The sequence below is a fragment of the Megascapheus bottae genome, chromosome 18 (assembly GCF_031878675.1).
Source record: "Megascapheus bottae isolate mThoBot1 chromosome 18, mThoBot2.hap1, whole genome shotgun sequence".
NCBI classification, from domain to species: Eukaryota; Metazoa; Chordata; class Mammalia; order Rodentia; family Geomyidae; genus Megascapheus; species Megascapheus bottae.
In genome coordinates this window covers 10,750,967-10,767,701 of record NC_143526.1, presented here as the reverse complement: position 1 = coordinate 10,767,701, position 16,735 = coordinate 10,750,967, and the positions used below count along the sequence as shown (strand labels likewise).

The 16,735-nt window shown below is 45.2% G+C and overlaps 1 protein-coding gene across 3 annotated transcripts in view; it reads left to right on the top strand.

Moving 5' to 3' along the window:
- Positions 1 to 11,546, top strand: part of Entpd6 (ectonucleoside triphosphate diphosphohydrolase 6) — a 31,651-nt gene extending 20,105 nt beyond the window's left edge. For 2 of the 3 annotated variants that reach the window (XM_090351901.1, XM_090351902.1), the window contains exons 5-14: positions 304 to 379; positions 973 to 1,008; positions 1,875 to 1,963; positions 3,313 to 3,392; positions 3,949 to 4,013; positions 5,880 to 5,981; positions 7,460 to 7,597; positions 9,572 to 9,628; positions 10,014 to 10,126; positions 10,375 to 11,546. In XM_090351901.1, coding sequence (XP_090208027.1) covers positions 304 to 379; positions 973 to 1,008; positions 1,875 to 1,963; positions 3,313 to 3,392; positions 3,949 to 4,013; positions 5,880 to 5,981; positions 7,460 to 7,597; positions 9,572 to 9,628; positions 10,014 to 10,126; positions 10,375 to 10,473 — 855 coding nt within the window. In that variant the 3' untranslated portion in view covers positions 10,474 to 11,546. The remainder of the gene's footprint in view (positions 1 to 303; positions 380 to 972; positions 1,009 to 1,874; positions 1,964 to 3,312; positions 3,393 to 3,948; positions 4,014 to 5,879; positions 5,982 to 7,459; positions 7,598 to 9,571; positions 9,629 to 10,013; positions 10,127 to 10,374) is intronic. The other variant, XM_090351903.1, reaches the window with a different exon arrangement.
- The last annotated feature ends 5,189 nt before the right edge of the window (positions 11,547 to 16,735 follow it).

Sequence of the window (16,735 nt, the reverse complement as noted above, 5' to 3'; positions counted from 1 at the left end):
CTCACAGAAGGTTGGAGACATTTTGAACAAAATGCAGGCTTTGCTGCAGAACACAGCAGAGCCTTCAGTGTTCGGCTCCTGTTTACTAGACACATGATGCAGCTAGAAGTCACAGACCCTCCTTCTCTTTTTGATTTTGATTTTTTTTATTGTGTAATTATTGCAGGGAGTTGTTTTGAGATTGATGGATAGTTAAAGCTAGCCACAAATCTGAGATCTCCTGCCTCTGCCTCCTGAGTGCTGGAGTTACTTACAAGTATACATCACAATTCTCTACTAAAAAATGTCTCTTTTTATATTCAGGTGAAAGAAGTGTTTAAAGCATCACCTTTCCTGGTAGGAGATGACTGTGTCTCCATAATGAATGGAACGGATGAAGGTAGAGTGACCAGCAGTGCAACTGGACACTGCTGTATCACAGTGATACAGGGCTGTTGGGAATTACAGGCCTGGGAACTCCCTCTTTAATCAACTACAGGGCTGAAGGATAATTGACATTATTGTTCCATTTACAATTTAAGTATCCTAGAGCAGTATTAGGGGGATAGTGTTGAGAGGTAGATTCTTGTCTTGACCCATTTTAAACCTGGCTCAAGTGAAGTCTCTAAAAACATACATTTGGCTTTAAGGATATTGGACAGAATTCCAATTGCTGCCATGTTTTAAACATTCTAAGAGTGAATTTGTGTGGGGTGGAAGTAACACAGGGCCAACTTGCCAAAGAGGAACCTGCTGATGAAGCACCAGGGGGAGACTTGGTATGTGGGAGAGTATTCTAGGTTTGAGTATGGTATCTTCTAGAATAATCTGCTTGAAGTCCCTATATTCATTTATGCACAGTGTTCTTCTCTGAGTGGTCTGAAAGCCAAGAGTTTGAGTTCCCCATGTAGGGCTCCTGAATCTGGAACTAGTAGGTAATGGTCTTGGGTGTTGTCTTGACAGTCTCAAGTGACCTATACCTTTCTGTTGTAGGCGTCTCAGCCTGGATCACCGTCAATTTCCTAACAGGTGCGTGTCTACTTGATGGGAAAGGCTAGTTGTTCATAGTTCCCAAGAAAAAGGCCTGTTGGGGCTTTGTGGAGCATAGAGGCCTTGTTTCTATGACCCCTGGCTTTTAGTGCTGTTGATCCAGAGGTAGGCTGTGGGTGCTGGGTAGCTGAATATCCATCTGGCTTGGTGAACAGTCACGAGCTCACAGGTATATGTTTGGAGAATCTTCCCACTCAGCCATTTCTAGCATAGTCAGAATCTGCCTAATACCTGCTGAGCATCCACCAGGGCCCCTGCACTGTCATTTGTTTGTGAGAGAGGTAGTGAATGAGACCAGTGTGGCCCCCACATATTCAGTGTGATGTGAATGTTAATCACCTTATATTAGAAATGTTTGTTGTTGAAATCATACAGCGAGGAGATAATGTCATAGATCATTCCCAGGGCAGTTGTGTAGTGTATATGTGAAGATTTCCTGACAAGATTCAGCCTTTAAGAGGTCTGGAATCGCCATCTTTAAATGCCTCTGGGGAGCACAGCAGGACCAAAGTAGGGTGCCCAGTAGCCAGTGTCAGCATATCAAACAATTTCCTATCTCCTGAGAGGTGAGGCAGGCCTTCCCAGCAACTCCAGTCCCTCTCCAGCAGTCAGTGTCATCCTGCCTTGTCATTATTCACATCTGACAGCCAGTAGAGTCACTGATCTTGCCCTTTAGATGCATAGCATATTTGTAAGCAGAGATTTTCTTTTAACAGTTGCAGCTACTTCCCTATCTTGTTTTTCTTTCCACTAAAGGACCCAGCTTTTGACCTCTCTTGATCTCCCTACTAATCTTGGCAACTTCCTAATACAACAGTGCTGTGTCTTTACTCACCTTGATCTAGGCAGTTTGAAAACTCCAGGAAGGAGCAGTGTGGGCATGTTGGATTTGGGCGGAGGATCCACTCAGATCACCTTCCTTCCTCGGGTTGAGGTAATGAGCCAGCCTGCCTTAGGGAACAGCACAGGGGCAGCCAGAGGTGCATGGCACCCATGTCTGCTAGGGAGCTGCAGCTGCTCAGGGCGGGCCCTTTGGCTGATAGAGGCACTCCCCACCCCTGAACTTTCTCACAGATAAAGCTTCTAACAAGGAAATTCATTCTGTAATGGGGTAACAAGATTCCTTGGGGGCTGGGAGTATGGCCTATTGGTAGAGTGCTTCCCTAGCATGCACAGAAACTGGGTTCAATTCCTCTGTATCATATGTGTGTAAAAGGCTGGAAGTGGTGCTGTGGCTCAAGTGGTAGAGTGTTAGCCTTGAGAAAGCCCAAGGACCATGCTCAGGCCCTGAGTTCAAGCCCCAGGAATGGCCAAAGGAAAAAAAAAACAAAACGAAAAAAGAACCTTTGGATCAGAGAATATGAAATGGATGCTTCCTATCCCTTGTGGGATTCCAGAAAAGGTACAAAAATTTTCATAGTCTTATGAAATCTGTAGTGATCCCTTTTCAATATAATAGTTCTAAAGGACATACACACACACACACACACACACACACACACACACACACACACAAACTTGAAGTTAAGACCACCTGCTTTTTTATTATTTATTTATTTATTTTAGTCAGCCATGGGGCTTGAACTCTGGGCCTTGGTGCTGTCCTTCAGCTCAGGGTTAGCACTTGAGCCATGACTCCACTTCTGGTTTCCTGGTAGTTAACTGGAATAAGAGTCTCATGGACTTTTGTGCCCAGGCTGGCCTTGAACCACAATCCTCAGATCTCAGCACCCTGAGTGGCTAGGGTTATAGGCATGAGCCACTGGTGCCCAGTAAAACCATCTGCTATCTTAAATAGCTTTCTTTACCACCCATTTCCTTAAATTTATGGATATCCTATTTGCCTGTTTAGACCAAATTTGTCACATGGGGTAAAATGCAGGTAAGCACTCTTAACAATCCCAGTACTTGAGAATCTAAGGCAGAAGGCTCTCAAGTTCAAGGTCGGCCTGGGCAACTAGAGCACCTGTCATGAAATAAAAAAGTTTAAGAATGTAGTTCAATAATAGAACGCTTGCCTAACATGCATGAGGCCCTGAGTTCAATATCCCCAGTACTGCTAAAAAATAAATAAAAATGTTATTCAAAAGGGGAAACGCTTTGGATGTGTTTTCATTGCTTATTCATGAAAAGCTCAATGAACTCCATATGAATGTCCCTCATGTGTTGAATCACTTAGCTGGATACACTGAAGGTTGTTGGACTAAACAAATTGAAAGAGGAAGGGACAGTTGAAAAGGACCACAGGAAACACAGTAACCCTTACATTCCTCATGTTCCTAGGGCACCCTTCAAACCTCCCCTCCAGGCCACCTGACAGCACTACAAATGTTTAACAGGACCTACAAGCTCTATTCCTACAGGTGGGTTTTCCAGGGGTAAGGAAGGCTGAAATGTCAGCCCTGGTGGCCTTGCACTGCCCCTGGTGTGCCTCCCACTCCGGCCTCTCAGCCAGATCAGATCCCAGCATAGACAATCTCGGAAGCTTTGTGCAGTGAGTCCATAGCAACCTTGTTCTTCTGGCTCCTCTCCTCCCTGTTCCTCCTCCCTCCTTTAAAAAGTATATTTATAGTAAAATCACATCCTTCTTTTCTGCTCACTCTGTTCTGCTTCAAAGGAGACTCACAAAATCTTAGAGGATCCCTGGGTCTATACTGGAACTTTGTCACCCATGTGGCACCTTCAGTCAATTGTACTTTATTCACTGTCTCATTCACTGCAGTTTCCATAGCTCCCTGGTGAGCTCAGTAAGCCCTCAAGTGTTGAATCACTTAGCTGGATGCACTGAAGGTTGTAAGAAGCTTCTAAAAGAAGCAAGAGAGGCCATACTGTTTTGCTCCAAGAATCCTGCCTTTCCCATCCATGATGGGACCAGGCAGGTCCATGTGTGCACCAAGCTTTCCGGTGTTACCTTCACAGCTACCTGGGGCTAGGACTGATGTCAGCGCGGCTGGCCATCTTGGGCGGCGTGGAGGGGAAACCTGGTGAGTGGAATGCACTGCTCAAGGCTGTGTCCTCTCCCTCAGTGGGAAGGGGAAGCACCTCTCCTATCCCTCGCTTGTCCACTCAGCTAAATGGGGCTATTGTTGGTCTGGGAGGGACGGCCTCTAGATTTTGTCAGGGGTGCCCTATTGGGGAAGATGTGTGTCTTGCCACTGCACTGTCTTTTTTTTTAGAGACACTAGTGAAGTCATTTCTGAAACATGATCTAAGGGACCCCAATAACTGGATACAGTTGTCACCTACATTGGAGAAAACTTGTATGTTAGCTTTCTATCACCATGCCAACATACCTGAGATAAACAACTTGTAAGAAGGAAAAGTGTTTTGGTTCCTGGTTTCAGAGTTCCATTCCATGTCATTTGGCTGTGTTCCCTTTTGGCCTTTAGTAAAGCAGAATGTCATGTTGAAACCATGTGGCAGAGGAAATTGCGCATTTCATATGTGGAATGGAAAGAAAGACAAAGGGGCCAGAGTCCAACTGTCCCCAGTGACCTCCCTCTTCCCATTTACCTCACTCCTTCCCAAGTGACTTCATTCCCTGGAGGTCAAATCTATACTTACAGGAGATCACTGCAGTTCGTTGCAAGGGCCCTGCAGTGAGGCTGGTGTCAGCATGTTTTTCCTGATGGAGTCCAGACATGTGCCTGTGATGTTCTCCACACAGACCCATGTGTGTTCTTCAGCACAAGGCTTCTTCTGCTTGCTCCAGTGGCCTAGCACCCTTCAAAGGCTTGCTTGGTTGTTCACATAGAATTTTCACATTCAAGTTCTGTGTGTATCCTACTAGTGCTGTCTCCTTTATTTTAAGCCAAACATGTTTCCATCTCAGAAACACCTGCAGCCCTCCAGACAGAGCCAGAAATAGGTATTCTATGGTTAATTCGAGGTCTGGCAGCCTTTTGCCCTGGATCACTAATGTAGAGCCTCAGCCTAGACTCCATCTTTCCCACTCAGTGCAGTATCAGAAAGGACGTGCCTCTGCAGTACCCAGTGTTGCCTCCCCAGGACATAATGGTAAATGGCTAAGGTGTGACCTAGTGACAGAGCACTTTCTTAACATGCAGGAGTCTCTATTATATCCCCAGCACCAAAGAGATGCAAAAATGAACAGCAACTGACAGTTATTTTATAATCAGGTCTTAGGATTCAAAGTGTTCAGCTGGGCTGTGATTTTACTAGGGTCCCTAGATCTCATGTGGCTGCGGCAGGGGTGACTGATGCTGGAGTTGTGCACAGTACTCTCCTCCACATGGTCTCATCCCCAGGAAAGTAGCCTAAACTGCTTCTATGGCAGCTTCAAGGAAGGAAAATTGCAAGGATTGCTCTCTGAGGAGAGAGTCACTTCCCATGATTTCCTATTACCCAGCCAGAATCCAGAGAAGGGAGTAAGTCTCTCTCCTAGGGAGAAGCAGACTGCAGACTGTTCATGGTAACAATGTGATATCACCTTGGTCATCAACCACCAGCTTCTTTTGCTAGTTGTGGGCCTTTCATTTGTGCTATGGGGTAAACAGATGAAAGCAGACATAATGGCACCTCATTATATTTGTGCCTGACCCTGCTACCAATCTATCAATCATCTGTAAAGATGATTATGACAGACTCCCTCATAAAGTTGTTGTGGCCCCCATGAGTGGAGATAGGAGCTATGGAGGTCCTGTGGTTTTGTTTCTAGCAGTCATTGCTGCCACTGCATAGTGAAGCTGCGTTATCCACAGAAAGCCCGGCCCCAGGCTGTTCCCTTGCCCTTATTAGAGCCTGTAGCATTCCCTTCCAGCTCTTCAAAGCCCATCTGACAGCAGTATGTAGCTTTTTTCTTCTTTCTCTCATCTTTATCTCTATTTCAGCAAAAGATGGGAAGGAATTGGTCAGTCCTTGTTTGTCTCCTGGGTTCAAAGGAGAGTGGGAGCATGCTGAAGTCACGTACAGAATTTCAGGACAGAAGGCAGGTACGGTGAATTTGTTGTTCCTCAGGAGCCTGTGAGTGCAAATGGCAGTCTGCTGTCCCCTGTGCCTTTTCCAAATACCACTGGCCCAGACAAGCTTGCACTGACCATGCAAGTGCAGGCAGCATGAACCCTGCTGGGACTTAGCAGTGCAGGTCGTTGTCAGAGTCAAAACTTGCTGTCTCCCTCCTCAAGTCTCTGCACAAGTTTTCTTAGTCTTTCACCAAACGCTTCTCTCCAGATAGCCCCCAACTCCCTGTCAAGCCCCCAGTTAAAAGGCACCTAGGCCCCATGACAAATCCTCTTATCTGGGCTGTTGGTCTGGAAGCCTTGTGCCTGGCCACTTATGTGCTTACAGACATGGAGGCTTACTGCTTCTGCCTGCTCAGACCATGTAGCCCCTGTTATCCTATGACTGGGACCTAATGTTCTGATGGTCTTAGTTTCTCTGGGCCCTTGGGTTTCTTCTAAGAGAAATATTGAAATCGTATTCCCAAGTTGGTTCCTACCTGCATGAGGCATGTCTGCCTTCAGTAACTGGGTAGATCAGTCTGGTTTAGCTATCCTCTGTGCAAGACCAGGCAGTGCAGCTGGGTCCAGTGGAAAGAGTCAGGCAGTGGGAATAGGGGAGCCAGTGCTTTGAAGAACAATAAAACAGGCAGAGATGAGTGCCAAGAGGGGTTATAGTGTTAATCAGGATGACAGACTTTGAGCCAAGTTGTAAAAAAGGATAAGTTGATCCATCTAATGAGCAGATCTCCAAACCAAAGAAGTAGCACATACAAAGGCTTTAGGGAAGTGTCTGTGTTTATTGAGTAAAGTAGTAGGACTTTTCTAATGAAGGGCAGTGGAAGGAAATGAGTTCTGTGGGGCAAGGCATGCCTCAATAGCCCAAGAAGAACATTGAGGAGAACAGGAAAGTAAATTAAAGCCAGGTCGAGGTGTGGTTCATTGAAGTTACCCAATGGACATACACAGAAGTTGTGTCTTTGTTTTTCCATTGTCCTTCATCTAGCTTCGTGAGCTTATGAGCAGCCTACAAGGCCCCTTTCCTAATCTCTGACAGAGAGTATCTAGGCTCACTGATGACCTGGCTGTAAAGTAAAGCTTAGTGTAGGCTGGAAATGCTAAGTATGATGAGCAGTACTAAAAGATTGGGTGAGGACGGCATCACAGGATCCAGTGGGAGACTTCCTGGTGTCAGTGAGCTATGGCCTCCCCATCAGTGCTGAGGGCTGGACACTCTCTGCCCCTATGGTGCGCTGGGCATTTGGATCTGGACTGACAGTGCCCTGGCTCCTGAAGGATGCAGGTATTATGTGCTACAAGCAAGTCTCTGACTTGGGGTTGGGTCTGAGGGCTTGGTCCTACCTCACTCTGCCCTCCACTCTGCCATCCATATCAGTGTCTTAAGTCACTGGGACTGCATAAACCAAGCAACTCAGTCACTGACTGTTGCTATCTGTGTGCTTCTCCCGCAGTGAGCCTCCACGAGTTGTGTGCCCATAGGGTATCAGAGATCCTTCAAAATAAAGTGCACAGGACCCAAGAAGTGCAGCATGTGGACTTTTATGCTTTCTCTTACTACTATGACCTTGCAGCCAGCGTGGGCCTTATAGGTAAGATCTGGGTGTGGCAGGGCTCTAGACAGAGGGACTATGGCAGTGAATTGTCACCTTAAAGTAAAAGAAGCAGCCATGAAGAGGCTATCATCTGAACAGGAACTGTTAAGCCCCATTTTGTAGATGTTAGCTCCTCCAGACATTTAGCAAAGTCAACAGTTACCCTGACGTAACTCCCATTGTTCCACTCCTCAAACCCACAGGTTCTAGCCCGAGTCCTTCAGCTCTGGCCCACAGCCATGGTCTCTCTCTGACTTGTCCTCTCCAATCAGGGAGAAGGGAAGACAGAGCAAGGTGTTGGAGTTTGCTGAGCCTGGCTGTGGCCAGATGGTGTGGACACTCAGTGAAAGTTGCACAGTTACATAAGTGTCTAGAGACCCAAAATTTCTTAATGAAATAAAGTCATAAAATTGTAATAACAATTTTAGTTAGTGGTAACAATACTAGTTAGTGCTTTAGATAAAAGCCTCCCAGAAGAAGCAGATGACATCACTATTCCAGCTCCCTGTGTCTGTACAGTGTCTTTCCTGTGTCTACACAGTGTCTGTACTCACTATGGTGGATGGGTGTGGATGACAGCCAGGCAAGTGTGAGTGGTCAACATAAACAGTGACCTTTTCTGAGGCAGCATGGCCTAGGCCCCGTAGCTATAAGTGAGGAACACCTATCAGTGCTTTCCTGACTATACCAGGACTATGGACTCTGCCATGCCAAAGCCCACCACATACTAGCATAAACTAGAAGTCTGTGGGGGACCCACCTCTGGGCTGGTTCAGTGGGACCCTTCACCCTGGTTGTCTGTGCTATGGTTGTCTTCAAGACAAGCTTGGGGTAATTATCTTACATGGCAGCTCCAGTGTAGGACAGCCTTGCAGTTACATCCCTCACTGTCACTGTTCTTACCAGGCCCTGCTGTCTTACCTGGGGTTAACTCAGGATGTGTGGGGCTGTTCAGAAGAGCAGTTAAGACTGCTTACTGTAGTTATTCTTGGCTCTGAGAGAACAATCTGTGCTTCGAACTCAGAGTGTCTTTAATGGTGACATTTGCTGATGTAGCAAAAACTCAAAGTCAGGAACTGCTCCCTCTGTAGAGCCTCAAGAAGTCTGATTCTAAATTCAGCAGATTTTCTCTGTTATAGAACTCTTTTTTCTTTTTTCCCTAGAGAATCCAGGACTTCCAGAAAACATTGATTTTCTCAACTTTCTCAACTTTTTATTTTTCAACTTTTCCTAGCTTTAAATGTTTACTTAGTTTTGGGGTCCAGATGTCCTTTACAGGGACATTGCAAGGTTGGGGTGAGATGATCATCTAAGGCTTCCTATCCTGTGTGTCCCATGGAAACACTTGGTACTACAACCAAGAGCTTGAGTGTGACTCTAATAAAGTTCTTGGGTTTTTTTATTTAATCTTTTCCTTTTTTAACATATATATTTTTTTTGCCAGTCGTGGAGCTTGAACTCAGGGCTTGAGCACTGTCCTTGAACTTTTTCTCAAAGCTAGTGCTCTACCGCTTGAGTCACAGTACCACTTCCAGCTTTTTCTATGTATGTGGTACCAAGGAATTGAACCCGGATCTTCATGCATGCTAGGCAAGCACTCTACCACTAGGCCAAACTCCCGACTCTATATTTTTTATTTTAATTAATAGAAGGGTTACATGATATTCGCCAGATAGAAGGTGCATTACTTCACAAACATTGCTACCCTTTCTCATGTTTTTGTCCCATTTCCCTCCCCCTATGTGATAAAATTCTTGCATGAGGTTTGGATTTAGTCCTTCACTATAAAACCAAAACAATCCACAATCAATGAGTGTGTGTATAGATGCTCAGAGGCAGGGGAGAGGATCCTACAAGAAAAGCCCATGCTGTGTAGCTCCTGATCTAGGCCCCAGGTGCTAGCCTCAGGCCTTAGCAGCATCACATACTTTGGGATGCTCCTGCAGACTGTGTCTTTATTTCCTCCCACAGATGCAGAGAAGGGAGGCAGCCTTGTAGTTGGAGACTTTGACATAGCAGCCAAATATGGTGAGTGGTACCTTGATTGCTGGGGTGATATGCTGAGAGGGTAGAGGGGTAGAAACCATCACATTTAGGGGATAAACATCCCACAGTTCCTGTGACAAACATTGGCCCTGGAATTCCTGGATTTGGTTCCTAATTCTGTTAAGTAGATGGATGAGTGTGCAGAGTCCAAAGTACACTGGGATCCTGACCTAGTGGAGGTGGGAACAGACTTGCAGCCTGCCTCTGAGTACATTAGTCCTGTTACCTTCCCACATTGGGTTTCAGTCTTGGCAATAAGTCAGAAGTGAGGAGTTGGGTGGGTAATGGGAAGAGGCAGAACCAGGATCTGCACTCCACCCTCCCTGCAAGGAAGGAAGTAATCTAGAACTAGACATCTCTCCCCCAGTTTGTCGGACCCTGGAGACCCAGCCGCAGAGCAATCCCTTTGCATGTATGGACCTCACCTATATAAGCTCACTGCTTCAGGAGTTAGGTTTCTCCAGGGACAAAGTGCTGAAGGTAAGGACTTGCCTCTTGGATGCTCTAGTGGGTTGGATGTCAGGGACTATAAACCCCATTTAGGGGTTTTATTCCCTTCCCAATCCCTGGCTTCAAAAAAAAAAAAACAAAAACAAAAACAAAAAAACAACCCAGCCCAGAGAACCTTCTAGCTTCCTGACAAGGTCACCTTTATCCACAGAACCACCTGGCCTTTCACATCTCATGTGTGTGATAATCTTTTGTGCCCCTTCCTTTGTCTTTTCAAGCTGACTCGGAAAATTGACAATGTGGAGACCAGCTGGGCCTTGGGGGCCATTTTTCATTACATCGACTCCCTAAACAGACAGAAGAGCCTGTCCTCATAGCAGCTGAGCCCCAGCTCCCACCCAGCCAGCGGTCCTGGGCTTGCATCTCCATCCTAGATGTGATACCATCCTTGAGGAGCTACCATGCTGGATAAGACTCTCCATCCTCAGCCTGCAGTGGCACCTCTTACAGTTGCCTGAGACCTGGTGGGACCCCTTGCTGCCTGGCCTGTACACTAGCCCTGTTGTGCCTCATCTGGCCCAGGGGGAGGAGCTGGGAGGCCCCAGGCTTTCTCCCTGCCTTGTCTCTGAGTAGGCAATGAGCCAGACAGGGTCGAGGGCACACCCTGAGGTGGGCCTACAGCCCCTGTCCCCAGCCTCTCTGTCTGCAGGATTGTGGCTGCTTTTTGTGCATCTCTGTGATGTGGATCTTGTCTCCCAGCCCCAGCTGTTCCCTCCCCAAGGCCAGACCTCCACCTCCCCCATGCTGCCTGGCTGCTCTAGGGGAACCAAGAAGAAAAAGTGCAATCTCCAGGACAATAGACCTTGAGCATATTTGTCTGATCCTCAGTGTGGACTGGAAAGTCCCACAGACGTCTGCTTCCCACCAATCTGTAGGTAGTAGTGGGTACACAAGTAGGAAGAGAACAAAGAAGACTTCTCTTTCAGAGCTCCCTGGGAAGGTATTTCTGACTGCAGAATCTCCAGGTGTGAGCAGAGCTGAGCGTCACCACTGTAAGAACACTTATGGCCATGCTGCCTGCCCCTGGAGGTGTCAAGCACATCTGTATAAAACTATGTCTGAGCCCCTTTTCTGGACACAACTCTGTGTCCCAGTGAATGTATTGCTGCTGTGAGCCATTTGCAAATTAGCAGGGCAGGTCAGAGATGGAGGCCCGGAACCACACTTTTTTTGTGTGGCTCTTGGGCTATCTCAGGCCACAGCCCATCCTCCTCATCTGGCCCAGGGGCAGGAGCTAGGGGGCTCTCCAGCACCTGCCCTCTGAGCTGGAGCTGTGCGTGAAGCTCAGATGTAGTTTAGGACCTGGTGCCTGAGTCCCTCATTGTCCAGTGAATGTACAATACATGGAATAAGCTGAACCTATTGTGTTCCATTCCAAATAATAAAGGTTTACAAGGGTTTCACTCCTCTACTTCCTCTGGATAAGTGGCTGGAATTCATCCCCCAGCCAGGAGATCCCTGTTTACCAGCTATTAAAAACCTGCCCAAAAGATGACAATTCATAGAAATAGCTCTCAACAGTGCTTGAAGGCCACTGGTGGCCTAGGCTGTCTTGGGATCTAACCAGAGTTGAGAGAAGACCTTCACTCATCCTGGGACAGTGACCCATAGTGTGACCAGGGAAGGGTCCCAGTATATCACCCCTTCTGGGAAATGGTAAGTCCCCATGTCACCCTGTCTAACAAAGATCTGTCTTTACTGTAGTGCAGTCCTAAGAGGATGGCATACCAGAATAGGAACTGTGGGTGAACCCATACTCCATGTGCTCACAGCCCCCACACCTGTCTGAGCACCTGACTGATAGACGATAAGATCTGGCCCCTGGGCCTCTCAGAGAAAGAAAGCCTACTGCCCTATGCAGTCAGTGTAACCCCAACTTGAGTGGGGAGAAATAAATGAATAATATTCAGGGCATAAATAAAATGAGCCAGTGGTTTCTCCAAAGTTAAACCTTGGGGAAAAGGTTTGGAGACCAACACATGATACAGGCTGGGAAAGAAAAATGAGAAAAGATGTCCCACTAAATGAAAAAAATCACACTTGGGACCATGACCAGGAATGAAGAGGGCATTACAAACAGAAAACAACAATCCACTCCCCACACTGCACCAGACCTGTCTAGGCAAGATCCATGCTGCCCCTTTCCTTCCATAGTTTCTGGTGGCTTAAATATTTAAAGAACTCCATAAGCAAAGTGCAAATTGATTCGGTCTATTTAGTGATCTCACTCCTGAAATAGCATAAACAATTGGAAGTTTCCCAAAAGAACACCAAATAAGTCGTGGAATATTTCGGAGCCCAACAAAATATGCAAGTCATTTTATTCTGAGTGTCTTTTGTGATAACAAAGTCAGCTCTTGTTCTTTAAAAATAGCTGCAGACACGGTCTGTCCTCTCCTAGAGGATGTGTGTTTAGAGGGATTTGTCTAATGCACTCCCCTCCTCCTCTGCCCACATACAAAACACCCTGCCACAGGCCAGGTCACTTGATCTGCAGAGGCTGGTGGCCTTTCCTTGTGTAGATGACAGCACATCACAGCATCAGGTTGTTTGCAGCCCCGCATCTTCCCAACATCATCAGATTCCTGCAGTCCCACTAGCACATGTTGGTGCTGTCTTCCCTGAACCCTCATGGCTGTAATCTAACAGTTTGATCTTTGTTAGTCTGGCAGATAAAAAATTGGTGACAGCTAGTTTTGATAAATATCCATCTAATTCATGTCTGTAAGTATGGAGCAATAGCCACATGCACCACCAGAGCATCCTCTTTAAAGAGATATTTATGGGGCTGAACGTATAGCCTAGTGGGAGAGTGCTTGCCTAGCATGCATGAAGCCCTGGTCTCAATTCCTCATTACCACATGTACAAAAAGAGCCAGAAGTGGTGCTGTGGCTCAAGTAGTAGTGCACTAGCCTTGAGAAAGCCCAAGGACAGTCTCCAGACCCTGAGTTCAAGCCCCATGACTGGAGAGAGAGATTTATGTCCCTTTCCTGGGCTCATGTCCTTTCCGTGTCTTTCTGTACGATTGTGGTCATTTTCTTACTGATTTTAGGAAATCTTTATTGAGGAAATTAGTCCATGTGATAGAATATATCCAGTTTTTTCTGACACGGTCTTGCTGTGTAGCCTAGACTGTCCTAAAACTCACTATGTATGTCACCTAGGTTGGCCTCAAACTCCCTTCGCCTACAGAGCGCTGGTATCACTGGCATGCACCACCACATCCAGCTCCAAATGGATTTTTTTCCAGTCATGGCTTGACCTCAGGACCTGAACACTGTCCTAGGGCTTTCTCAAGGCCAACACTATCACTTGAGCCACAGCCCCACTTCCAGCTTTTTCTGTGTATGTGATACTGAGGAATCAAACCCAGGCCTTCATGCATGCTAGACAAGCACTCTACCACTAGGCCAAACTCCCAGCCCACAGCAAGTATTTTTTGAATGTCTGCCACACCCAGGGCTTTGTGCCTCTCTGAAGGCAAGAGCTCTGACATACCATTGGAACTTACAGGGATACTCTTTCAGATTTCAAACTAACAGTGAAACATGTCCTAGAACAGAGTGGATTCGTCCTCATTGAGGGGAGTTTTTTTCCCCTGTCAGCATTTAGGGATGCTGGAGAAAAGAATCTGCTGAAGATAAGCAGTAGATGCTTCCAGTTTCATCACTGGAAAATGGTAAGATGCTTAGATTCATCTTAGAAACTGCCTTGAAGATAATTGCCCGGTACATCCTCTGTTCTGCTGTTATATCTGAAGCTGGGTAATTTATGCTGAATAGAAATCTATTTGGCTCATAATTCTGGAGGCTGGGAAACCCAAGAGCATGGCACAGCATCTGGTAAGGGCCTTTGTGCAGCATCATCTCATGCTGAAGGCAGAAGGGGGTTGTAAAAGAGCAACAGGAGAAAGAAAAGAAAAGAAAAAGAAAAACACTCCCATAGTAATGACCTAAAGTTCATTCATTAAGGGACCTAATTATCTCATAAAACCCTACCTCACAACAGTGGTACACCAGTAATTAAATGTCCAATATATGGACATTAAAGCCCTAGTGCAGATAAACTATAAGCATTGTTATACATATACTCCTATTTGTGTGTATGTGTGTGTGTGTGTTTGCCAGTACTGGGGCTTGAACTCAAGACTTGGGCACTATGCCTTAACTTTTTCTTTTTAGCATTCTATCACTTGAGCCCCAGCTTCACTTCTAGATATTTGCTGGTTAATTGGAGATAAGTCTCATGGATTTTCCTGTCTGAACTAGCTTTGGACTGTGATTCTCCAATCTTAGCCTCCTGAGTAGCCAGGAGTGTAAGTTACCTGTATCCAGCACTTTCTAATTTATATGTAATTATCAGCAGCTTGTATTTACTGAGTGCTCACTGTATGTCAGGTGTATGTCAGGCTTTGTGTCCTTCAGCCATGAATCAAATAGGCAGTTTTTTCTTTAAAAAATTTTTATTCAATATTTTATTCCTTTTTATTAAACAAATGATGACTTTATGATCAATGCATCTAATTTTTATGGAATCTAAGAATGACATACTCCAAAATGCACTGATATACATGAACATCTATAAATTCTATCTACTTTTAATCTAAGTAACTGAGAAATAGAACACAATATTTGGATGCAAAGTGACCCCCCCCAGTGTCTCTATACAGCATTTAGCAATAGATACTTGAAAAGTAACTGCTTTTATGACTTCTAGCAGCATAGATGCATTTTGCCTGTTTTTGAGTTTTATATGTTTGGTTGGTATCGTAAACATCTTATTATTTTGTGGTTCCTACTTGATGTTGTTTGTGGCATTATGTTCCATGTAGTTGTGATTTCTTCCTTCTTATTGATGTACAGTGTGCTTTCAGTGACCTCTAGCTGAACAACTCTGGATATTAATGTGCTGAATATTCTTTTTTTAATTTTTATTGTCGGGATAATGTATAGAGGGGTTACAGTTACATTCATCATGTAGTAGATGTATTACTTTTTGCACATTGATACTCCTTTTCACATTTCCTTCCCCCTTTTCCTTCATTCAGTCAGCTAACTTGTAATCCACTGCCACTAGGGGCGGTAAAATGATAGAAGCCCACTGTGGAACAGTGGTTTGGGAGCACCAGGGATCTGAAATATTCCACCAGCTTTAGATGCCTGATACCCTATTAACAAGTATATTTATTGAATTTAGTTCAGGGAAGTAGTGCAGAAAGGAACGTATCAGTATCTGTAAAGTTACTACCACCAACATGTGATGTAATTTTGCATACAAGTGATAAATGACTTCCTTACCTTAGGAAGTAGATAAAAGCAATGAACAATGTATACTTTACATAAGCTTTTGTCTACCCCCAGGCTCCCAGACTGGGGGTCCTGACTAACTCACACTCCAGGGAGTAATGTGAATCTCTACAACTAGGACTGATCTTTCCAGGGCAACCCCCAGCGTGCTGAGAGTCATGTTAGAGAATGGTGTTCCAGTTCTCTTTCCCTATCAGACCACACAGTGTGGCTTCCAGAGATTCCCATAATTCTCCCTGTTTTATTATTTGAGAGAGTATGATTATTATTTTTTTTGCTTGAGCCAGCGCACACTGGATCTAGAATAAACATTGAAATAGGCAAGGAGCCAGCAGAACAATCCCTAATGTAGAAGCTATTGGGCCCAGAATGGGCAAAAGCCAGAAAAACCATTCTGGAAGCACGCCAGTTATTGTTGATTTTTTAACCTTCTCAATTCCTCTTCTTTCTTTCTTTCTTTCTTTCTCTCTTTCTTTCTTTCTTTCTTTTTTCTTTTTTTTGCCAGTCCTGGGCTTGAGCTCAGGGCCTGAGCACTGTCCTTGGACTTTCTCAAGGCTAGAGCTCTACCACTTGAGCCTCAGCACCACTTCTGGCTTTTTTTCTATGTATGTGGTACTGAGGAATGGAACCTGGATCATCGTGCAAGCTAGGCAAGCACTCTACCACTAGGCAAAACTCCCAGCCCCTCAAGTTTTGTTTTTTTTTTTTTTAAGGTACTCTAGCTGGTTTTTAATCTTTTGAGAATTGTCAGTAATAGTAAAGTAACATACATAATCCTTCAAACTGTTTTACCCTAAGTGATTTTTTTTAAACAGCAAATCATCTGTGGCAGCCCAGTTTTATAAAATCGACATTCTCAACTCCATCGTGCCTTGATTTATTTCTTCCAAAATGATAGTTGTGACATTGGTCACTTTGTTGAAAATACAAGCCAGTCTGCTAAGTTCTTTCTGGATCCCTACTACAAGTCCAGGGACAGGCAGACTAAAAGTTGCAGCCATAGCCATATTGGCAGTATTTAACAGCACAAGGTTGTCATCACAATTTGTCGGGGGGAGGGTCATACACCCTTATTCTCATGGGTCAAATTACTAACCATAAGAGGCACCATTCTCCCAACATAACAGAGTTCTGAATAATTTTTCTTCAGAGCATGATATACCTTTCCTGCACAAAGGAAAGGTCAGACAGTGTCAAGTCTTTTTCCTTTAGATAAATTGAGTATTGTTACAGAGGAACAGTTACTAAGGTCATTTACACAGTTAAGGCATA